The sequence below is a fragment of the Oncorhynchus keta genome, chromosome 7 (genome assembly GCF_023373465.1).
Source record: "Oncorhynchus keta strain PuntledgeMale-10-30-2019 chromosome 7, Oket_V2, whole genome shotgun sequence".
Lineage (NCBI taxonomy): Eukaryota > Metazoa > Chordata > Actinopteri > Salmoniformes > Salmonidae > Oncorhynchus > Oncorhynchus keta.
In genome coordinates, this window is record NC_068427.1 from 56541567 (window position 1) to 56567659 (window position 26093).

At 42.2% G+C, this 26093-nt stretch overlaps 1 protein-coding gene and 1 long non-coding RNA gene across 15 annotated transcripts in view; one reads left to right on the top strand and one right to left on the bottom strand.

Annotated features, from left to right (window-relative positions):
* trpm2 (transient receptor potential cation channel, subfamily M, member 2) overlaps window positions 1-22882 on the bottom strand; it is a 90176-nt gene extending 67294 nt beyond the window's left edge. For both annotated transcript variants that reach the window (XM_052523304.1, XM_052523303.1), the window contains exons 1-3: window positions 22676-22882; window positions 3977-4145; window positions 3391-3571 (exon numbers count right to left, since the gene is read on the bottom strand). In XM_052523304.1, the coding sequence (XP_052379264.1) occupies window positions 3391-3571; window positions 3977-4145; window positions 22676-22842 (517 nt within the window). In that variant the 5' untranslated portion in view covers window positions 22843-22882. The remainder of the gene's footprint in view (window positions 1-3390; window positions 3572-3976; window positions 4146-22675) is intronic.
* Window positions 19317-21082, top strand: LOC127931266 (uncharacterized). Of its 13 annotated transcripts, none has more exons than XR_008140576.1 (5): window positions 19317-19585; window positions 19666-20065; window positions 20223-20622; window positions 20780-20859; window positions 21014-21082. It is a non-coding gene; the product is annotated as an uncharacterized LOC127931266 (long non-coding RNA). The 13 variants fall into 13 exon arrangements; XR_008140574.1 differs by having other exon boundaries at window positions 20780-20939; window positions 21014-21073; XR_008140572.1 differs by lacking the exon at window positions 20780-20859.
* Window positions 22883-26093: the final 3211 nt, after the last annotated feature.

Below are 26093 nucleotides of genomic sequence, written 5' to 3' on the forward strand. Positions count from 1 at the left end.
GGATCCTGTGTTCTGCCTTACAAACAGGTCAACGGAATTGATTCAATGCAGCGACCCCCAAAAAAAACGACTTCGTAAAAGAGGGAAACGTAGCGGTCTTCTGGTCAGACTCAGGACACGGGCACATCGCGCACCACTCCCTAGCATTCTTCTTGCCAATGTCCAGTCTCTTGACAACAAGGTTGATGAAATCCGAGCAAGGGTGGCATTCCAGAGGGACATCAGAGACTGTAACGTCCTCTGCTTTACGGAAACATGGCTTACTGGGAAGACGCTATCCGGGGCGGTGCAGCCAACGGGTTTCTCCACGCATCGCGCCGACAGAAACAAACATCTTTCTGGTAAGAAGAGTGGCGGGGGCGTATGCCTCATGACTAACGAGACATGGTGTGATGAAAGAAACATACAGGAACTCAAATCCTTCTGTTCACCTGATTTAGAATTCCTCACAATCAAATGTAGACCGCATTATCTTCCAAGAGAATTCTCTTCGATTATAATCACAGCCGTATATATCCCCCCCCCAAGCAGACACATCGATGGCTCTGAAAGAACTTTATTTAACTCTTTGCAAACTGGAAACCATTTATCCGGAGGCTGCATTCATTGTAGCTGGGGATTTTAACAAAGCCAATCTGAAAACAAGACTCCCTAAATTTTATCAGCATATCGATTGCGCAACCAGGGGTGGTAAAAACCTTGGATCATTGTTACTCTAACTTCCGCAACGCATATAAGGCCCTGCCCCGCCCCCCTTTCGGAAAAGCTGACCACGACTCCATTTTGTTGATCCCTGCCTACAGACAGAAACTTAAACAAGAGGCTCCCACGCTGAGGTCTGTCCAACGCTGGTCCGACCAAGCTGACTCCACACTCCAAGACTGCTTCCATCACGTGGACTGGGACATGTTTCGTATTGCGTCAGATAAAAATATTGACGAATACGCTGATTCGGTGTGCGAGTTCATTAGAACGTGCGTTGAAGATGTCGTTCCCATAGCAACAAGAAAAACATTCCCTAACCAGAAACCGTGGATTTATGGCAGCATTCGCGTGAAACTGAAAGCGAACCACTGCTTTTAATCAGGGCAAGGTGTCTGGTAACATGACCGAATATAAACAATGCAGCTATTCCGTCCGCAAGGCTATTAAACAAGCTAAGCGTCAGTACAGAGACAAAGTAGAATCTCAATTCAACGGCTCAGACACAAGAGGCATGTGGCAGGGTCTACAGTCAATCACGGACTACAAGAAGAAACCCAGCCCAGTCACGGACCAGGATGTCTTGCTCCCAGGCAGACTAAATAACTTTTTTGCCCGCTTTGAGGACAATACAGTGTCACTGACACGGCCTGCAACGAAAACATGCGGTCTCTCCTTCACTGCAGCCGAGGTGAGTAAGACATTTAAACGTGTTAACCCTCGCAAGGCTGCAGGCCTAGACGGCATCCCCAGCCGCGCCCTCAGAGCATGCGCAGACCAGCTGGCCGGCGTGTTTACGGACATATTCAATCAATCCCTATACCAGTCTGCTGTTCCCACATGCTTCAAGAGGGCCACCATTGTTCCTGTTCCCAAGAAAGCTAAGGTAACTGAGCTAAACGACTACCGCCCGTAGCACTCACTTCCGTCATCATGAAGTGCTTTGAGAGACTAGTCAAGGACCATATCACCTCCACCCTACCTGACACCCTAGACCCACTCCAATTTGCTTACCGCCCAAATAGGTCCACAGACGACACAATCTCAACCACACTGCACACTGCCCTAACCCACCTGGACAAGAGGAATACCTATGTGAGAATGCTGTTCATCGACTACAGCTCGGCATTCAACACCATAGTACCCTCCAAGCTCGTCATCAAGCTCGAGACCCTGGGTCTCGACCCCGCCCTGTGCAACTGGGTACTGGACTTCCTGACGGGCCGCCCCAGGTGGTGAGGGTAGGCAACAACATCTCCTCCCGCTGATCCTCAACACGGGGGCCCCACAAGGGTGTGTTCTGAGCCCTCTCCTGTACTCCCTGTTCACCCACGACTGCGTGGCCACGCACGCCTCCAACTCAATCATCAAGTTTGCGGACGACACAACAGTGGTAGGCTTGATTACCAACAACGACGAGACGGCCTACAGGGAGGAGGTGAGGGCCCTCGGAGTGTGGTGTCAGGAAAATAACCTCACACTCAACGTCAACAAAACTAAGGAGATGATTGTGGACTTCAGGAAACAGCAGAGGGAACACCCCCCTATCCACATCGATGGAACAGTAGTGGAGAGGGTAGCAAGTTTTAAGTTCCTCGGACTTCTACAGATGCACAATCGAGAGCATCCTGGCAGGCTTTATCACCGCCTGGCACGGCAACTGCTCCGCCCTCAACCGTAAGGTGTATGCACCAATTTGTAAGTCGCTCTGGATAAGAGCGTCTGCTAAATGACTTAAATGTAAATGTAAATGTAAGGCTCTCCAGAGGGTAGTGAGGTCTGCACAACGCATCACCGGGGCAAACTACCTGCCCTCCAGGACACCTACACCACCCGATGTTACAGGAAGGCCATAAAGATCATCAAGGACATCAACCACCCGAGCCACTGCCTGTTCACCCCGCTATCATCCAGAAGGCGAGGTCAGTACAGGTGCATCAAAGCTGGGACCGAGAGACTGAAAAACAGCTTCTATCTCAAGGCCATCAGACTGTTAACTCCAGCCACTTTAATAATGGGAATTGATGGAAAATGATGTAAATATATCACTAGCCACTTTAAACAATGCTACCTAAATATGTTACATACCCTACATTATTCATCTCATATGTATACGTATATACTGTACTCTATATCATCGACTGCATCCTTATGTAATACATGTATCACTAGCCACTTTAACTATGCCACTTTGTTTACTTTGTCTACATACTCATCTCATATGTATATACTGTACTCGATACCATCTACTGTATGCTGCCCTGTACCATCACTCATTCATATATCCTTATGTACATATTCTTTATCCCCTTACACTGATGTATAAGACAGTAGTTTTGGAATTGTTAGTTAGATTACTTGTTGGTTATCACTGCATTGTCGGAACTAGAAGCACAAGCATTTCGCTTCACTCGCATTAACATCTGCTAACCATGTGTATGTGAGAAATAACATTTGATTTGATTTGAAAACCAACAGAAGACAGAACCAAAAGTCTGCTACCGGGAAGATAATACGTTCATGCTTACTGCACCTATAAGGCCAAGAGGTCAACATGTAAGTGAGTGAGGCTTACTGTGGCCTAGATACAATTCCGATCAAATATTGCAGGACCTATCTTGTACCTGTAGTTTAGAGTCGGACAGTCAGGCGAGTCTGTTGTTACCTGTAGTCAGGTCAGTACTGTACCTGTAGTCTGTGCCACTTTAATGAGGCCCCTGCGGAACAGTGCTGTGAGGTGAGGTTTCATGTAGAAGTTCTTGGCCCCTCCGGTGACAGAGATGAGCAGGTTGGGAGGAGGGAGCTTCCACTGTTCTGTCAGTAGCTGGTACAGCAGGTCTGGAGAAGTGTCTGAGGAGACGCGCACGTACTGGAGGACACACAGAACGGCACAGACGACAGACAGACACACAGACACACACAGAACGGCACAGACAGCAGACAGACAACAGACAGACAGACCCAGAACGGCACAGACAGACAGACAGACAGACACAGAACGGCACAGACAGACAGACAGACAGACAGACAGACAGACAGACAGACAGACACAGAACGGCACAGACAGACAGACAGACAGACAGACACAGAACGGCACAGACAGACAGACAGACAGACAGACAGACAGACAGACAGACAGACAGACAGACAGACAGACAGACAGACAGACAGACAGACAGACAGACAGACAGACAGACAGATCCATGTATTAACACACAAAATAACACAATGAATAAATCTTAACAAGGATTGACAGAAATTCAGATATTTATACCTTGCCGATCTTCTGTCCAAGGCCACCGAACCAGATGTCTCCATAAGCGTCAGTAGGGACCTCGTGTACGTGTCTGTGTCTGTCCCATGTCTCTCCCAGGTAGTTCTCGGGTTTGATAGAGTCATCAACATGGTGGATCCTCTGGTAACCACACTTACAGATCCCCTTACTGTGGCAGGCAAACAGTACAACAAAAAATAATTTGACAACAAGTCATGAGAAAAACAGTCATTAAAAAACAGGCCATTATAGAACATTTCATTAGAGCACCAGTCATGATAGAACCAGTCATTATTGAACCAGTCATTATAGAACCAGTCATGATAGAACCAGTCATTATTGAACCAGTCATTATAGAACACATCATTATAGAACTAGTCATGATAGAACCAGTCATGATAGAACCAGTCATTATAGAACCAGTCATTATTGAACCAGTCATTATTGAACCAGTCATTAGAGAACCAGTCATTATAGAACATTTCATTAGAGCACCAGTCATGATAGAACCAGTCATTATTGAACCAGTCATTATAGAACCAGTCATGATAGAACCAGTCATTATTGAACCAGTCATTATAGAACACATCATTATAGAACTAGTCATGATAGAACCAGTCATGATAGAACCAGTCATTATAGAACACATCATTATAGAACTAGTCATGATAGAACCAGTCATTATTGAACCAGTCATTATAGAACACATCATTATAGAACTAGTCATGATAGAACCAGTCATGATAGAACCAGTCATTATAGAACATTTCATTAGAGCACCAGTCATTATTGAACCAGTCATTAGAGAACATATCCTTAGATAACCAGTCATTATAGCTTGTCAATACAGAAACCGTCACTACCGAACCAATAATTAGAGAACCACTCATTTGAGAACCAGTCATTTGAAAACCAGTCAATATAGAACCAGTCATTATAGAACTAGTCATGATAGAACCAGTCATTCTAGAAGCAGTCATTATAGAACCAGTCATTATAGAACCAGTCATTATAGAACACATCATTATAGAACTAGTCATGATAGAACCAGTCATTCTAGAAGCAGTCATTATAGAACCAGTCATTATAGAACCAGTCATTATAGAACACATCATTATAGAACACATCATTATAGAACACATCATTATAGAACACATCATTATAGAACTAGTCATTATAGAACTAGTCATTATAGAACCAGTCATTATAGAACACATCATTATAGAACTAGTCATTATAGAACCAGTCATTATAGAACACATCATTATAGAACACATCATTATAGAACACATCATTATATAACTAGTCATTATAGAACTAGTCATTATAGAACCAGTCATTATAGAACACATCATTATAGAACTAGTCATTATAGAACTAGTCATTATAGAACCAGTCATTATAGAACACATCATTATAGAACTAGTCATTATAGAACCAGTCATTATAGAACACATCATTATAGAACACATCATTATAGAACACGTCATGATAGAACCAGTCATTATAGAACACATCATTATAGAACCAGTCATTATAGAACCAGTCATTATAGAACACATCATTATAGAACACATCATTATAGAACACGTCATGATAGAACCAGTCATTATAGAACTTGTCATTATAGAATCAGTCATTAAAGAACCAGTCATTATAGAACACATCATTATAGAACTAGTCATTGTAGAACCAGTCATTATAGAACACATCATTATAGAACACGTCATGATAGAACCAGTCATTATAGAAGCAGTCATTAGAGAACCAGTCATTATAGAATCAGTCATTAGAGAACCAGTCATTATAGAACCAGTCATTATAGAACACATCATTATAGAACCAGTCATTATAGAACCAGTCATTATAGAACACATCATTATAGAACACATCATTATAGAACACGTCATGATAGAACCAGTCATTATAGAAGCAGTCATTAGAGAACCAGTCATTATAGAACTAGTCATTATAGAACCAGTCATTATAGAACCAGTCATTAGAGAACCAGTCATTATAGAACCAGTCATTATAGAACACGTCATGATAGAACCAGTCATTATAGAAGCAGTCATTAGAGAACCAGTCATTATAGAATCAGTCATTAGAGAACCAGTCATTATAGAACACATCATTATAGAACACATCATTATAGAACACGTCATGATAGAACCAGTCATTCTAGAAGCAGTCATTAGAGAACCATTAATTTGAGAACTAGTCAGTAGAGAAACAGTCATCAGAGAACCAGTCATTAGAGAACCAGTCATTAGAGAACCAGTCATTATAGAACCAGTCATTAGAGAACCAGTCATTAGAGAACCAGTCATTATAGAACCAGTCATTATAGAACCAGTCATTATAGAACACGTCATGATAGAACCAGTCATTATAGAACTTGTCATTATAGAATCAGTTATTAAAGAACCAGTCACTATAGAAATAGTCAATATAGAAACCATAATTCGCGAACCATTAATTAGAGAACCAGTCATTATAGAACCAGTCATTATAGAACCAGTCAATATAGCTTGTCAATACAGAAACCGTCACTACCGAACCAATAATTAGAGAACCACTCATTTGAGAACCAGTCATTTGAAAACCAGTCAATATAGAACCAGTCATTATAGAACTAGTCATGATAGAACCAGTCATTCTAGAAGCAGTCATTATAGAACCAGTCATTATAGAACCAGTCATTATAGAACTAGTCATGATCATTAGAAGCAGTCATTATAGAACCAGTCATTATAGAACCAGTCATTATAGAACACATCATTATAGAACACATCATTATAGAACACATCATTATAGAACACATCATTATAGAACACATCATTATAGAACTAGTCATTATAGAACTAGTCATTATAGAACCAGTCATTATAGAACACATCATTATAGAACTAGTCATTATAGAACCAGTCATTATAGAACACATCATTATAGAACACATCATTATAGAACACATCATTATATAACTAGTCATTATAGAACTAGTCATTATAGAACCAGTCATTATAGAACACATCATTATAGAACTAGTCATTATAGAACTAGTCATTATAGAACCAGTCATTATAGAACACATCATTATAGAACTAGTCATTATAGAACCAGTCATTATAGAACACATCATTATAGAACACATCATTATAGAACACGTCATGATAGAACCAGTCATTATAGAACACATCATTATAGAACCAGTCATTATAGAACCAGTCATTATAGAACACATCATTATAGAACACATCATTATAGAACACGTCATGATAGAACCAGTCATTATAGAACTTGTCATTATAGAATCAGTCATTAAAGAACCAGTCATTATAGAACACATCATTATAGAACTAGTCATTGTAGAACCAGTCATTATAGAACACATCATTATAGAACACGTCATGATAGAACCAGTCATTATAGAAGCAGTCATTAGAGAACCAGTCATTATAGAATCAGTCATTAGAGAACCAGTCATTATAGAACCAGTCATTATAGAACACATCATTATAGAACCAGTCATTATAGAACCAGTCATTATAGAACACATCATTATAGAACACATCATTATAGAACACGTCATGATAGAACCAGTCATTATAGAAGCAGTCATTAGAGAACCAGTCATTATAGAACTAGTCATTATAGAACCAGTCATTATAGAACCAGTCATTAGAGAACCAGTCATTATAGAACCAGTCATTATAGAACACGTCATGATAGAACCAGTCATTATAGAAGCAGTCATTAGAGAACCAGTCATTATAGAATCAGTCATTAGAGAACCAGTCATTATAGAACACATCATTATAGAACACATCATTATAGAACACGTCATGATAGAACCAGTCATTCTAGAAGCAGTCATTAGAGAACCATTAATTTGAGAACTAGTCAGTAGAGAAACAGTCATCAGAGAACCAGTCATTAGAGAACCAGTCATTAGAGAACCAGTCATTATAGAACCAGTCATTAGAGAACCAGTCATTAGAGAACCAGTCATTATAGAACCAGTCATTATAGAACCAGTCATTATAGAACACGTCATGATAGAACCAGTCATTATAGAACTTGTCATTATAGAATCAGTTATTAAAGAACCAGTCACTATAGAAATAGTCAATATAGAAACCATAATTCGCGAACCATTAATTAGAGAACCAGTCATTATAGAACCAGTCATTATAGAACCAGTCAATATAGAACTAGTCAGTAGAGAAACAGTCATCATTATAGAACTAGTCATTATAGAACCAGTCATTAAGCATTGAGTAAAACAAACTTAGGGAGGAGGCTTCTGATGTTGACATGTATGAAACCAAGGCTTTTTCCATTACAGAAGTTAACAAATGAGAGCACCTGAGGACACACAGGACCTGGATTTACCTCCACATCACCCGAGGAACAGAGGAGGAGTAGGATGAGGGTACGGCTAAAGGCTATTAAAACTGGTCGTCTCGTGCGTTGGGGACAGAGAATAAAAGGAGCAGATTTCTGGATGTGGTAGAATAGATTCAGGGCATAATGTGCAGACAGGGGTATGGTGGGGTGCGGGTATAGTGGAGGTAAGCCCAGGCACTGAGTGATGACAAGAGAGGTTGCATCTCTGGATGTGCTGGTTATACTGGGTGAGGTCACCGCATGTGTGGGGTGGGACAAAGGAGGAATCTGAAGCATGTAGACTGGGACTAGGGGCTCCACTGTGAACGAAAACAATGATAACTATCCTAAACAACAGTATACAAGGCATATTGACATTTGAGAGAGACATAAAGCGAGGCATAAAGCAATCACAGGTGTTGATTGGGAGAGCTAGCTAAGATAACATCAGCTAAATCAGCTAAGACAACAACATGGCAGTGAATGGGCAAAAAGGGTCGGTTAACTACACACAGGGCCTGAGTTCGCGGCTGGGGCCGACAGATAAACAAGGAATAAACAGAAAGGAGGACCGTGATTAATGAACAGTCCAGTAGGCATCAGCTATGTAGCCAAGTGATCATAGGGTCCAGTGAACAGCAATAGAGCAGGGAAGCCACGGCTAGCATGCGGGAGACACGGGGTTTAAAGTTAGCAGGCCAGGGTTATTAGAAGCGTCCGACGTCTGGCAATGGCCAGTTGAGGGCACAATGGATGGACTTACGTCTGCGGACCAGTCGTGGTGGTACGGCGGGGCGTTGTGTTGACAGAGGGGCCGGGCCAGAAGACGAAAGAGGTATTGTAGTTGTAGTAATTTAGTTTACTAGATGCGCCTGGCTCACGGCTAACTAGTGCTAGCTTCGGGGCAGGAGCATTAGCCACTATAGCCACTCGGTAGCAGCTAGCTAGCAGCGATGAGCCGCTGCAAAGGTCCAGAGCTTACGGCAAGTATCCGGTGGAGTAGCCGTGTTCGGGAGGCATCGGCTGGGTAGCTGGGTGATCACAGAGTTGGCTGGGAGGTGGGCCTGGATCAGGGCTAGCTTAGAGGCTGGGTCACTCGGTCGAAGCTAGCTAGCTGTGATGATCAGGAGTAATGGTCCAGGGTTTACGGCAGGAATCCGGCATTATAGTGGAGAAAAACAGTCTGAGGCTGTTAGGTATTATCCAGGCTAAAAACATGGTTGGTGCCTGTGCAGAAGGTAAAGGCCGCTAGCAGTGGTTAACAATGACTAAATAGCTAGTAGCTAATTATCTGGTTAGCTTCTGATGGAGGTTCTGGCTATAAGGTCTAAAAGAAATAGCAGATCCATGTCTCATTGAGTGAGGCGGGTTACCAGATGGTATATTTCATTTAAAATAGTGAAAGATTGAAAATAAATTGAAATATATACAAAAAAGACAAAAAATTACAAAAAGTAAAAGAGAGGACGACAAACCACGTCTGCACTGCTACGCCATCTTGGAAATAATATAATTAATCGATACTTAAAGGTCGATTGTTTGGAGAAATTGAAAGTCTCTTCTCCCTTACTTGATTAGAATTTCCACGACAATACACACACGTACACATGGATTTTGTGTTGTAGATATGTGATAGTGGAGTATGGGCCTGAGGGCACACACTTAGTGTCTCGTGAATTCTGTAAGTAATGTATTGCAATGATTTTAAAATTGTATAACTGCCTTAATTTTGCCAGACCCCAGGAAGAGTAGCTGCTGCCTTGGCAGGAACTAATGGGGATCCATAATAAACCCCCAGGAAGAGTATCTACTGCCTTGGCAGGAACTAATGGGGAGCCATAATAAACCCCAGGAAGAGTAGCTGCTACCTTGGCAGGAACTAATGGGGAGCCATAATAAACCCCAGGAAGAGTAGCTGCTGCCTTGGCAGGAACTAATGGGAATCCATAATAATCCCCAGGAAGAGTAGCTGCTGCCTTGGCAGGAACTAATGGGGATCCATAATAAACCCCAGGAAGAGTAGCTGCTGCCTTGGCAGGAACTAATGGGAATCCATAATAATCCCCAGGAAGAGTAGCTGTTGACTTAGCAGGAACTAATGGGGATCCATAATAAACCCCAGGAAGAGTAGCTGCTGCCTTGGCAGGAACTAATGGGAATCCATAATAATCCCCAGGAAGAGAAGCTGCTGACTTAGCAGGAACTAATGGCGATCCTTAATAAATACAAATACAGTACAGTTTAATCCTCTAACCCAGTGTACAGAAAAGTAGAATAATATAAACCAATGTACTATGCAATAGGCACAGTAGGGCTGGAATTTGATGTTCTTGCTCTTGAGAGAGATCTTCTTCCTGGATTCCTCCCTTCCGGGTTCTTCCCCGGCTTCTCTATTGAAGTACATGGTCGTGGGATTCAGCCTTTAATGACCCTCCTTGCGTTCACACTCCTTCTTTACGCCAGAGACTGTTGCTGAGATTGGCCTTTTCTACAATTATACTGTACAATGGCTAAGAGGAGTATACTGTAATAATAAAGGGCACTAGCACAATCCCAAACACTGCAGGATCTGATCGGCGCCACCCAGACCTTCCATACCCACCTCCCTCGCTGCAGGGACACTCCTCCTACAGCATGCACAATCAGTAAGCTTCCCTGAGGAGCTTAAAGCGCTGAAAGCAGGTCAGGAAGTGGCGAAGGACATGCGTCTTCTCTCTCTTGTCCCAGAGTATGACCAAATATTCAGAGTGACCAGAGTCACAGGGAGGCTGCACCAAGCAGGAATCTTGGATCCCGATGCTATCCATCCAATTATTCTTGACTCCAGACTCCCTATTACCAACCTCCTCATCAAGAGTTATGGGAGATGAGGCGGAAGTACTGGATATTTGGAGGACGAGGAGCCCCCACCAATACACCTGCATGGCATGTCAGAGATGGCGGCTGGAGCAACTGTGCCCAAAATGGCAGATTTGCCCCCTGCTCGCTTGCGCTTCCTCAAACCCCCCTCCTGGTCAACAGGAGTAGATTGCTTTAGGCCCTTTTACGATCAAGCTAAGTCGTCAAGTAGAGAAGCCCTGAGGCATTCTTTTTCAGTGCTTGACAACTAGATGTGTCCACCCGGAGAGTTTGGATACTGAAGCCCTACGGCGGTTTGGATACACTTAGCCTTACGGCGGTTTATCTCCCGATGGGGGAAACCCTATGAGATCCTGGCTGACAGGGGCACAAACTTCAAGGCAGGAGAAACCAGGTTGGATTAAGCCCTCCAAGCCAACGAACCAACCCTCCAGGATCAACTGATGGACCAACAATCTCATTCAAATTCATCACTCAAGGAGCTCCTCATTTTGGAGGAACATGGGAGACAGAGATCAAATCTGTGAAGACGGCCTTACTTCCCAAGGGACCAAACTGTCACTGAAACTGTCTTGCAGACCGTCCTGATAAAGGTGGAAGGGATACTGAACTCCAAACCCTTGGGATATCTCTCTTCAGACATCGCTGACCCAGATCCAGTCAGATCGAATCTGCTCTGGATGAGACGCCTCAATTCCTCAAGCCATGTATGCTGATACTAACCTCGTAGGCAGACGCCAGTGGCGGCAAAGCCAGATCTTGGCTGACCATTTCTGGGCCCGATTCTTTCGGGATTACCTACCAAGCCTACAGCACAGAGAGAAATGGCAGAGAGAAATGGCCAGCCGAGACACTGACCAAGTAGTAATGATAGTGGACCCTTAACTGCCTCAAGCTTCCTGGCCGGTGGGCCATATTACCAAGACCATGCCTGGGACAGACAGCCGTGCTAAATCAGTGGAGATCCAGGTAAAGAAACTGGCCAGTTGCCTAACTAATTCCTCTCCCTGAGATGACAGAGGAGATGGAGCGATGAGCCTTTTGAGGAGTGTGGAACTCAACACATTCCAGGTTGGCTATAGAATGGCCCATGGAGTTAGTGGAATCACCCTTTAATTAATGTAGAATGGCCCATGGTGTTAGTGGAATCACCCATTAACTCATGTAGAATGGCCCATGGAGTTAGTGGAATCACCCTTTAATTCATGTAGAATGGCCCAAGGAGTTAGTGGAATCACCCTTTAATTCATGAAGAATGGCCCATGGAGTTAGTGGAATCACCCTTTAATTCATGAAGAATGGCCCATGGAGTTAGTGGAATCACCCTTTAATTCATGAAGAATGGCCCATGGAGTTAGTGGAATCACCCTTTAATTCATGAAGAATGGCCCATGGAGTTAGTGGAATCACCCTTTAATTCATGAAGAATGGCCCATGGAGTAAGTGGAATCACCCTTTAATTCTTGGCCACTTGCGCAGCTGGGCCCGAGTACTTTAATTATGGCCGGGTAGAAATGTCTAAATGACCGAAATGACAGACTGAAAAGAAGGAAGCCTGTACACCGTAAAACTATTCCAAACCTAGTTAGAATCCTCAAACCCAGTGTACAGTACAGTATAATCCTCTAACCCAGTGTACAGTATAATCCTCTAACCCAGTGTACAGTATAATCCTCTAACCCAGTGTACAGTATAATCCTCTAACCCAGTGTACAGTATAATCCTCTAACCCAGTGTACAGTATAATCCTCTAACCCAGTGTACAGTATAATCCTCTAACGCAGTGTACAGTACAATCCTCTAACCCAGTGTACAGTATAATCCTCTAACCCAGTGTACAGTATAATCCTCTAACCCAGTGTACAGTATAATCCTCTAACCCAGTGTACAGTATAATCCTCTAACCCAGTGTACAGTATAATCCTCTAACCCAGGGTACAGTATAATCCTATAACCCAGTGTACAGTATAATCCTCTAACCCAGTGTACAGTACAGTATAATCCTCTAACCCAGTGTACAGTATAATCCTCTAGCCCAGTATACAGTATAATCCTCTAACCCAGTGTACAGTATAATCCTCTAACCCAGTGTACAGTACAGTATAATCCTCTAACCCAGTGTACAGTATAATCCTCTAGCCCAGTATACAGTATAATCCTCTAACCCAGTGTACAGTATAATCCTCTAACCCAGTGTACAGTACAATCCTCTAACCCAGTGTACAGTATAATCCTCTAACCCAGTGTACAGTATAATCCTCTAGCCCAGTATACAGTATAATCCTCTAACCCAGTGTACAGTATAATCCTCTAACCCAGTGTACAGTATAATCCTCTAACCCAGTGTACAGTACAGTATAATCCTCTAACCCAGTGTACAGTATAATCCTCTAACCCAGTGTACAGTATAATCCTCTAACCCAGTGTACAGTATAATCCTCCAACCCAGTGTACAGTATAATCCTCTAACCCAGTGTACAGTATAATCCTCTAACCCAGTGTACAGTATAATCCTCTAACCCAGTGTACAACCCAGTGTACAGTATAATCCCAGTCTCTAACCCAGTGTACAGTATAATCCTCTAACCCAGTGTACAGTATAATCCTCTAACCCAGTGTACAGTATAATCCTCTAACCCAGTGTACAGTATAATCCTCTAACCCAGTGTACAGTACAGTACAGTAAATCCTCTAACCCAGTGTACAGTATAATCCTCTAACCCAGTGTACAGTATAGTATAAGTATAATCCTCTAACCCAGTGTCCTCTAACCCAGTGTACAGTATAATCCTCTAACCCAGTGTACAGTATAATCCTCTAACCCAGTGTACAGTATAATCCTCTAACCCAGTGTACAGTACAATCCTCTAACCCAGTGTACAGTATAATCCTCTAACCCAGTGTACAGTATAATCCTCTAACCCAGTGTACAGTATAATCCTCTAACCCAGTGTACAGTACAGTATAATCCTCTAACCCAGTGTACAGTACAATCCTCTAAACCAGTGTACAGTATAACCCAGTGTACAGTATAATCTCTAACCCAGTGTACAGTATAATCCTCCCACCCAGTGTACAGTATAATCCTCTAACCCAGTGTACAGTACAATCCTCTAACCCAGTGTACAGTATAATCCTCTAACCCAGTGTACAGTATAATCCTCTAACCCAGTGTACAGTACAGTATAATCCTCTAACCCAGTGTACAGTATAATCCTCTAACCCAGTGTACAGTATAATCCTCTAACCCAGTGTACAGTATAATCCTCTAACCCAGTGTACAGTATAATCCTCTAACCCAGTGTACAGTATAATCCTCTAACCCAGTGTACAGTATAATGCTCTAACCCAGTGTACAGTATAATCCTCTAACCCAGTGTACAGTATAATCCTCTAACCCAGTGTACAGTACAGTATAATCCTCTAACCCAGTGTACAGTATAATCCTCTAACCCAGTGTACAGTACAGTATAATCCTCTAACCCAGTGTACAGTATAATCCTCTAACCCAGTGTACAGTATAATCCTCTAACCCAGTGTACAGTATAATCCTCTAACCCAGTGTACAGTATAATCCTCTAACCCAGTGTACAGTACAGTATAATCCTCTAACCCAGTGTACAGTATAATCCTCTAACCAAGTGTACAGTATAATCCTCTAACCCAGTGTACAGTACAGTAGAATCCTCAAACCCAGTGTACAGTATAATCCTCTAACCCAGTGTACAGTATAATCCTCTAACCCAGTGTACAGTATAATCCTCTAACCCAGTGTACAGTACAATCCTCTAACCCAGTGTACAGTACAGTATAATCCTCTAACCCAGTGTACAGTATAATCCTCTAACCCAGTGTACAGTATAATCCTCTAACCCAGTGTACAGTATAATCCTCTAACCCAGTGTACAGTATAATCCTCTAACCCCGTGTACAGTATAATCCTCTAACCCAGTGTACAGTATAATCCTCTAACCCAGTGTACAGTATAATCCTCTAACCCAGTGTACAGTATAATCCTCTAACCCAGTGTACAGTACAGTATAATCCTCTAACCCAGTGTACAGTATAATCCTCTAACCCAGTGTACAGTATAATCCTCTAACCCAGTGTACAGTACAGTATAATCCTCTAACCCAGTGTACAGTATAATCCTCTAACCCAGTGTACAGTATAACCCTCTAACCCAGTGTACAGTACAGTATAATCATCTAACCCAGTGTACAGTACAATCCTCTAACCCAGTGTACAGTACAGTATAATCCTCTAACCCAGTGTACAGTATAATCCTCTAACCCAGTGTACAGTACAGTATAATCCTCTAACCCAGTGTACAGTATAATCCTCTAACCCAGTATACAGTATAATCCTCCAACCCAGTATACAGTATAATCCTCTAACCCAGTGTACAGTACAGTATAATCCTCTAACCCAGTGTACAGTACAATCCTCCAACTCAGTGTACAGTATAATCCTTTAACCCAGTGTACAGTATAATCCTCTAACCCAGTGTAGAGTACAATCCTCTAACCCAGTGTACAGTATAATCCTCTAACCCAGTGTACAGTACAATCCTCCAACTCAGTGTACAGTATAATCCTCTAACCCAGTGTACAGTATAATCCTCTAACCCAGTGTACAGTATAATCCTCTAACCCAGTGTACAGTATAATCCTCTAACCCAGTGTACATTATAATCCTCTAACCCAGTGTACAGTATAATCCTCTAACCCAGTGTACAGTATAATCCTCTAACCCAGTGTACAGTATAATCCTCTAACCCAGTGTACAGTATAATCCTCTAACCCAGTGTACAGTATAATCCTCTAACCCAGTGTACAGTATAATCCTCTAACCCGGTGTACAGTATAATCCTCTAACCCAGTGTACAGTATAATCCTCTAACCCAGTGTACAGTATAATCCTCTAACCCAGTGTACAGTACAGTATAATCCTCTAACCCAGTGTACAGTATAATCCTCTAACCCAGTGTACAGTATAATCCTCTAACCCAGTGTACAGTATAATCCTCTAACACAGTGTACAGTATAATCCTCTAACCCAGTGTACAGTATAATCCTCTAACCCAGTGTACAGTATAATCCTCTAACCCAGTATACAGTATAATCCTCTAACGCAGTGTACAGTATAGTATAATCCTCTAACCCAGTGTACAGTATAATCCTCTAACCCAGTGTACAGTATAATCCTTTAACCCAGTGTACAGTATAATCCTCTAACGCAGTGTACAGTATAATCCTCTAACCCAGTGTACAGTACAGTATAATCCTCTAACCCAGTGTACAGTATAATCCTCTAACCCAGTGTACAGTATAATCCTCTAACCCAGTGTACAGTATAATCCTCTAACCCAGTGTACAGTACAGTATAATCCTTTAACCCAGTGTACAGTATAATCCTCTAACCCAGTGTACAGTATAATCCTCTAACCCAGTGTACAGTACAGTATAATCCTCTAACCCAGTGTACAGTACAGTATAATCCTCTAACCCAGTGTACAGTACAATCCTCCAACCCAGTGTACAGTATAATCCTCTAACCCAGTGTACAGTATAATCCTCTAACCCAGTGTACAGTATAATCCTCTAACCCAGTGTACAGTATAATCCTCTAACCCAGTGTACAGTATAATCCTCTAACCCAGTGTACAGTATAATCCTCTAACCCAGTGTACAGTATAATCCTCTAACCCAGTGTACAGTATAATCCTCTAACCCAGTGTACAGTACAGTATAATCCTCTAACCCAGTGTACAGTATAATCCTCTAACCCAGTGTACAGTATAATCCTCTAACCCAGTGTACAGTATAATCCTCTAACCCAGTGTACAGTATAATCCTCTAACCCAGTGTACAGTACAGTATAATCCTCTAACCCAGTGTACAGTATAATCCTCTAACCCAGTGTACAGTATAATCCTCTAACCCAGTGTACAGTATAATCCTCTAACCCAGTGTACAGTATAATCCTCTAACCCAGTGTACAGTATAATCCTCTAACCCAGTGTACAGTACAGTATAATCCTCTAACCCAGTGTACAGTATAATCCTCTAACCCAGTGTACAGTATAATCCTCTAACCCAGTGTACAGTATAATCCTCTAACCCAGTGTACAGTATAATCCTCTAACCCAGTGTACAGTATAATCCTCTAACCCAGTGTACAGTACAGTATAATCCTCTAACCCAGTGTACAGTATAATCCTCTAACCCAGTGTACAGTATAATCCTCTAACCCAGTATACAGCATAATCCTCTAACCCAGTGTACAGCATAATCCTCTAACCCAGTATACAGCATAATCCACTAACCCAGTGTACAGTATAATCCTCTAACCCAGTGTACAGTATAATCCTCTAACCCAGTGTACAGTATAATCCTCTAACCCAGTGTACAGTATAATCCTCTAACCCAGTGTACAGTACAGTATAATCCTCTAACCCAGTGTACAGTATAATCCTCTAACCCAGTGTACAGTATAATCCTCTAACCCAGTGTACAGTATAATCCTCTAACCCAGTGTACAGTATAATCCTCTAACCCAGTGTACAGTACAGTATAATCCTCTAACCCAGTGTACAGTATAATCCTCTAACCCAGTGTACAGTATAATCCTCTAACCCAGTGTACAGTATAATCCTCTAACCCAGTGTACAGTATAATCCTCTAACCCAGTGTACAGTATAATCCTCTAACCCAGTGTACAGTACAGTATAATCCTCTAACCCAGTGTACAGTATAATCCTCTAACCCAGTGTACAGTATAATCCTCTAACCCAGTGTACAGTATAATCCTCTAACCCAGTGTACAGTATAATCCTCTAACCCAGTGTACAGTATAATCCTCTAACCCAGTGTACAGTACAGTATAATCCTCTAACCCAGTGTACAGTATAATCCTCTAACCCAGTGTACAGTATAATCCTCTAACCCAGTATACAGCATAATCCTCTAACCCAGTGTACAGCATAATCCTCTAACCCAGTATACAGCATAATCCACTAACCCAGTGTACAGTATAATCCTCTAACCCAGTGTACAGTATAATCCTCTAACCCAGTGTACAGTATAATCCTCTAACCCAGTATACAGCATAATCCTCTAACCCAGTGTACAGCATAATCCTCTAACCCAGTGTACAGCATAATCCACTAACCCAGTGTACAGTATAATCCACTAACCCAGTGTACAGTATAATCCACTAACCCACGATACGATATGTATACGATTCTCATGATTCGCCTTCAGAAAGTATTCACATCCATTTACTTTTTCCAAAAATGATTTGTTTTGTTCCAAAGTGGGATAAAATTGATTTACTTCTATATTTTTGTTAATAATTTACAAAAAAGACTAATGTCAAAGTGGAAGAAGATTTTTAACATTTGTAAAACATTTATTAAAAATAAACACTATTTTCTTTAAGTATTCAACCTATTCAATTTATGTTACAATCACAGTGATTGGTAGTGATTTATACAGTGCCTTGCGAAAGTATTCGGCCCCCTTGAACTTTGCTACCTTTTGCCACATTTCAGGCTTCAAACATAAAGATATAAAACTGTATTTTTTTGTGAAGAATCAACAACAAGTGGGACACAATCATGAAGTGGAAGGACATTTATTGGATATTTCAAACTTTTTTAACAAATCAAAAACAGAAAAATTGGGCGTGCAAAATTATTCAGCCCCTTTACTTTCAGTGCAGCAAACTCTCTCCAGAAATTCAGTGAGGATCTCTGAATGATCCAATGTTGACCTAAATGACTAAATGACTGTGGCAAAAGGTCGCAAAGTTCAAGAGGGGCGAATACTTTCGCAAGGCACTGTAGCTGTGTCTTTCTGGGTAAGTTGTTATTTTCTAAATTCTTCAAGCTCTGTGAAATTGTTTGTTGATCATTGCTAAGTAACCATTTTCAGGTCTTGCCATAGATTTTTAGGCAGATTTAAGTCAAAAGTGGAGAGTGGTATTCAGTAATGTGTTAAATTGAATTTTCCCCAAACATAACACTTTGAATTCAGGACAAAAAGTTAATCGCCACATTGTTTGCAGTTTTACTTTAGTGACATTATTCTGTACAGGCGTCTTTCTTTTCACTCTGTCATTCAGGTTGTGGAGTAACTACCATGTTGTTCATCCATCCTCAGTTTCCTCCCATCACAGCCATTAAACTCTGTCATTAGGTTGGTATTGTGGAGTAACTACCATGTTGTTCATCCATCCTCAGTTTCCTCCCATCACAGCCATTAAACTCTGTCATTAGGTTGGTATTGTGGAGTAACTACCATGTTGTTCATCCATCCTCAGTTTCCTCCCATCACAGTCATTAAACTCTGTCATTAGGTTGGTATTGTGGAGTAACTATCATGTTGTTCATCCATCCTCAGTTTCCTCCCATCACAGCCATTAAACTCTGTCATTAGGTTGGTATTGTGGAGTAACTACCATGTTGTTCATCCATCCTCAGTTTCCTCCCATCACAGTCATTAAACTCTGTCATTAGGTTGGTATTGTGGAGTAACTACCATGTTGTTCATCCATCCTCAGTTTCCTCCCATCACAGCCATTAAACTCTGTCATTAGGTTGGTATTGTGGAGTAACTACCATGTTGTTCATCCATCCTCAGTTTCCTCCCATCACAGCCATTAAACTCTGTCATTAGGTTGGTATTGTGGAGTAACTACCATGTTGTTCATCCATCCTCAGTTTCCTCCCATCACAGCCATTAAACTCTGTCATTAGGTTGGTATTGTGGAGTAACTACCATGTTGTTCATCCATCCTCAGTTTCCTCCCATCACAGCCATTAAACTCTGTCATTAGGTTGGTATTGTGGAGTAACTACCATGTTGTTCATCCATCCTCAGTTTTCTATCACAGCCATTAAACTCTGTCATTAGGTTGGTATTGTGGAGTAACTACCATGTTGTTTATCCATCCTCAGTTTCCTCCCATCACAGCCATTAAACTCTGTCATTAGGTTGGTATTGTGGAGTAACTACCATGTTGTTTATCCATCCTCAGTTTCCTCCCATCACAGCCATTAAACTCTGTCATTAGGTTGGTATTGTGGAGTAACTACCATGTTGTTTATCCATCCTCAGTTTCCTCCCATCACAGCCATTAAACTCTGTCATTAGGTTGGTATTGTGGAGTAACTACCATGTTGTTCATCCATCCTCAGTTTCCTCCCATCACAGCCATTAAACTCTGTCATTAGGTTGGTATTGTGGAGTAACTACCATGTTGTTCATCCATCCTCAGTTTCCTCCCATCACAGCCATTAAACTCTGTCATTAGGTTGGTATTGTGGAGTAACTACCATGTTGTTCATCCATCCTCAGTTTCCTCCCATCACAGCCATTAAACTCTGTCATTAGGTTGGTATTGTGGAGTAACTACCATGCTGTTCATCCATCCTCAGTTTCCTCCCATCACAGCCATTAAACTCTGTCATTAGGTTGGTATTGTGGAGTAACTACCATGTTGTTCATCCATCCTCAGTTTTCTATCACAGCCATTAAACTCTGTCATTAGGTTGGTATTGTGGAGTAACTACCATGTTGTTCATCCATCCTCAGTTTCCTCCCATCACAGCCATTAAACTCTGTCATTAGGTTGGTATTGTGGAGTAACTACCATGTTGTTTATCCATCCTCAGTTTCCTCCCATCACAGCCATTAAACTCTGTCATTAGGTTGTAGAGTAACTACCATGTTGTTCATCCATCCTCAGTTTCCTCCCATCACAGCCATTAAACTCTGTCATTAGGTTGGTATTGTGGAGTAACTACCATGTTGTTCATCCATCCTCAGTTTCCTCCCATCACAGCCATTAAACTCCTTACCTTTTTTTAATGTCACCATTGGCCTCATGCTGAAATCCCTGAGTGGTTTCCTTCCTCTCCGGCAACTGAATTAGGAAGGACGCCTGTATCTTTGTAGTGACTGGGTGTATTGATACACCATCCAAAGAGTAATTAATAACTGCACCATGCTCAAAGGGATGTTCAATGTCTGCTTTTATTTTACCCATCTACCAATAGGTGCCCTTCTTTGTGAGGCATTGGAAAACTTCTCTTGTCTTTGTGGTTGAATCTGTGTTTGAAATTCCCTGCTTGACTGAGGGACCTTACAGATAATTGTGTGGGATATAGAGATGAGGTAGTCATTTAAAAAATAATGCTAAACACTATTATTGCACACAGAGTGAGTCCATGCAATTATGTGACTTGTTAAACAAATGTTTACTCCTTAATTAATTTTGGCTTGCTGTAACAAAGGGCTTGAAAACGGATCGACTCAAGACATTTAAACTTTAAAATTTTTATTAATTTGTAAAAACATAATTCCACTTTGACATGTTGGTGTATTGTGTGTAGGCCAGTGACAAAACATCTCAATGTAAAATCCATTTAAATACAGGCTTCAGAAACTGAATGTGGATAAGGTCAAAGGGTGTGAATACCTTCTGCCCTAGGACTACCTGACATGATGACTCCTTGCTGTCCCCGGTCCACCTGGCCATGCTGCTGCTCCAGTTTCAACTGACCTGAGCCCTAGGACCATGCCCCAGGACTACCTGACATGATGACTCCTTGCTGTCCCCAGTCCACCTGGCCATGCTGCTGCTCCAGTTTCAACTAGGACCTGAGCCCTAGGACCATGCCCCAGGACTACCTGACATGATGACTCCTTGCTGTCCCTGGTCCACCTGACTGTGCTGCTGCTCCAGTTTCAACTGTTCTGCCTTGTTATTATTCGACCATGCTGGTCATTTATGAACATCTTGGCCATGTTCTGTTATAATCTCCACCCGGAACAGCCAGAAGAGGACTGGCCACCCCACATAGCACATCCTCTCTAGGTTTCTTACTAGGTTTTGGCCTTTCTAGGGAGTTTTTCCTAGCCACCGTGCTTCTACACCTGCATTGCTTGCTGTTTGGGGTTTTAGGCTGGGTTTCTGTACAGCACTTTGAGATATCAGCTGATGTACGAAGGGCTATATAAATACATTTGATTTGATTTGATGTGATTTGATTTTGATTTGATGGCCACTGTACATACAACCCCTGTATATGTATTGTGACTCGATACTGTGATTTTATCGCGATTTGGAGTTCCAAACATATTGCTCACCACATGTCTGCTGCAGAGGGACAAGCGAGCCATGAGCACATTCGTTTTCATCAGTCATTGGAAATAACATTGTAAAAAACAAAAAGCCTCCCTTTTTAAAAATAAGATGGAGAACAAGCTATGAAGGAAAAATACTGGAGATTTGGTGCAGCTACAGCCAGCCAGTTCAAAACTAATATTATTCTCAAACAATACGATACCATATATTGTCAGCAATAATATCCTGAAACGTAACTGTTTAGATTTATCACCCAGTGCATAGTACAGTACAGTATTTTCCTCTAACCCATTGTACCTGTCACCGTCGACGTAGAAGCAACACTCCTTCTTCCTGATGTTGTCTTTGATCCAGGTGGCAAGGGAGCGCTGGGTGGATGTAGAAAGAGAGAGCTTCGAGGTTTTAGCTGTGCTGACGGCCAGAGTCTGAGCCAAGCTGGGCTCCAGCAGCAGAGACTCCCCCATCCTGAGAGAGAGGACAGCGAGGCAGGGAAACAGCTCACTGTCGGCTGGGGCTGGGAGAGAGGAGAGAGCTTCTGCAGTCCGCTACTGTGCCTCCAGCCTAGCTCTCAGCACTGCATTAGTGATGTCACTACAGCTAGACTATAGTGGTGGTGATGCTGCTTAAAGCTGGAATCACACCGAGCAGCTACAGTACTGTACAGGATAATGCTGGAATCACACCAAGCAGCTACAGTACTGTACACGATAATGCTGGATTTCACACCAAGCAGCCACAGTACTATAGAGGATAATGCTAAAATCACACCAAGCAGCTACAGTACTATACAGGATAATGCTGAAATCACACCAAGCAGCTAAAGTACAATATGCTACTATACAGGACAGGAGGCAGTTACAGTAGATCACTATACAGGACAGGAGGCAGTTACAGTAGAATAATACAGGACAGGAGGCAGATACAGTAGAATAATACAGGACAGGAGGCAGCTACAGTAGAATAATACAGGACAGGAGGCAGCTACAGTAGATCACTATACAGGACAGGAGGCAGCTACAGTAGAATAATACAGGACAAGAGGCAGCTACAGTAGAATAATACAGGACAGGAGGCAGCTACAGTAGAATAATACAGGACAGGAGGCAGATACAGTAGATCACTATACAGGACAGGAGGCAGCTACAGTAGATCACTATACAGGACAGGAGGCAGATACAGTAGATCACTATACAGGACAGGAGGCAGCTACAGTAGAATAATACAGGACAGGAGGCAGATACAGTAGAATAATACAGGACAGGAGGCAGCTACAGTAGAATAATACAGGACAGGAGGCAGCTACAGTAGAATAATACAGGACAGGAGGCAGATACAGTAGAATAATACAGGACAGGAGGCAGTTACAGTAGATCACTATACAGGACAGGAGGCAGTTACAGTAGAATAATACAGGACAGGAGGCAGATACAGTAGAATAATACAGGACAGGAGGCAGCTACAGTAGAATAATACAGGACAGGAGGCAGCTACAGTAGATCACTATACAGGACAGGAGGCAGCTACAGTAGAATAATACAGGACAATAGGCAGCTACAGTAGAATAATACAGGACAGGAGGCAGCTACAGTAGAATAATACAGGACAGGAGGCAGATACAGTAGATCACTATACAGGACAGGAGGCAGCTACAGTAGATCACTATACAGGACAGGAGGCAGTTACAGTAGAATAATACAGGACAGGAGGCAGATACAGTAGAATAATACAGGACAGGAGGCAGCTACAGTAGAATAATACAGAACAGGAGGCAGATACAGTAGAATAATACAGGACAGGAGGCAGCTACAGTAGATCACTATACAGGACTGGAGGCAGCTACAGTAGATCAATACAGGACAGGAGATCACTAGAATACAGGACAGGAGGCAGCTACAGTAGAATAATACAGGACAGGAGGCAGATACAGTAGAATAATACAGGACAGGAGGCAGATACAGTAGAATAATACAGGACAGGAGGCAGCTACAGTAGAATAATACAGGACAGGAGGCAGATACAGTAGAATAATACAGGACAGGAGGCAGCTACAGTAGAATAATACAGGACAGGAGGCAGCTACAGTAGAATAATACAGGACAGGAGGCAGCTACAGTAGAATAATACAGGACAGGAGGCAGATACAGTAGATCACTATACAGGACAGGAGGCAGCTACAGTAGAATAATACAGGACAGGAGGCAGCTACAGTAGATCACTATACAGGACAGGAGGCAGATACAGTAGAATAATACAGGACAGGAGGCAGCTACAGTAGAATAATACAGGACAGGAGGCAGATACAGTAGATCACTATACAGGACAGGAGGCAGCTACAGTAGAATAATACAGGACAGGAGGCAGATACAGTAGAATAATACAGGACAGGAGGCAGATACAGTAGAATAATACAGGACAGGAGGCAGCTACAGTAGAATAATACAGGACAGGAGGCAGCTACAGTAGATCACTATACAGGACAGGAGGCAGCTACAGTAGAATAATACAGGACAGGAGGCAGCTACAGTAGAATAATACAGGACAGGAGGCAGCTACAGTAGAATAATACAGGACAGGAGGCAGATACAGTAGATCACTATACAGGACAGGAGGCAGCTACAGTAGAATAATACAGGACAGGAGGCAGCTACAGTAGAATAATACAGGACAGGAGGCAGATACAGTAGAATAATACAGGACAGGAGGCAGCTACAGTAGAATAATACAGAACAGGAGGCAGATACAGTAGAATAATACAGGACAGGAGGCAGCTACAGTAGAATAATACAGGACAGGAGGCAGATACAGTAGATCACTATACAGGACAGGAGGCAGCTACAGTAGAATAATACAGGACAGGAGGCAGATACAGTAGATCACTATACAGGACAGGAGGCAGCTACAGTAGAATAATACAGGACAGGAGGCAGCTACAGTAGAATAATACAGGACAGGAGGCAGCTACAGTAGAATAATACAGGACAGGAGGCAGCTACAGTAGAATAATACAGAACAGGAGGCAGATACAGTAGAATAATACAGGACAGGAGGCAGCTACAGTAGAATAATACAGAACAGGATGCAGATACAGTAGAATAATACAGGACAGGAGGCAGATACAGTAGAATAATACAGGACAGGAGGCAGCTACAGTAGAATAATACAGAACAGGAGGCAGATACAGTAGAATAATACAGGACAGGAGGCAGCTACAGTAGAATAATACAGAACAGGAGGCAGATACAGTAGAATAATACAGGACAGGAGGCAGCTACAGTAGATCACTATACAGGACAGGAGGCAGATACAGTAGAATAATACAGGACAGGAGGCAGGTACAGTAGAATAATACAGGACAGGAGGCAGCTACAGTAGATCACTATACAGGACAGGAGGCAGGTACAGTAGAATAATACAGGACAGGAGGCAGCTACAGTAGATCACTATACAGGACAGGAGGCAGATACAGTAGATCACCACTATACAGGACAGGAGGCAGATACAGTAGAATAGTACAGGACAGGAGGCAGCTACAGTAGATCACTATACAGGACAGGAGGCAGATACAGTAGATCACTATACAGGACAGGAGGCAGATACAGTAGAATAATACAGGACAGGAGGCAGATACAGTAGATCACTATACAGGACAGGAGGCAGCTACAGTAGAATAATACAGGACAGGAGGCAGCTACAGTAGAATAATACTGGACGGGAG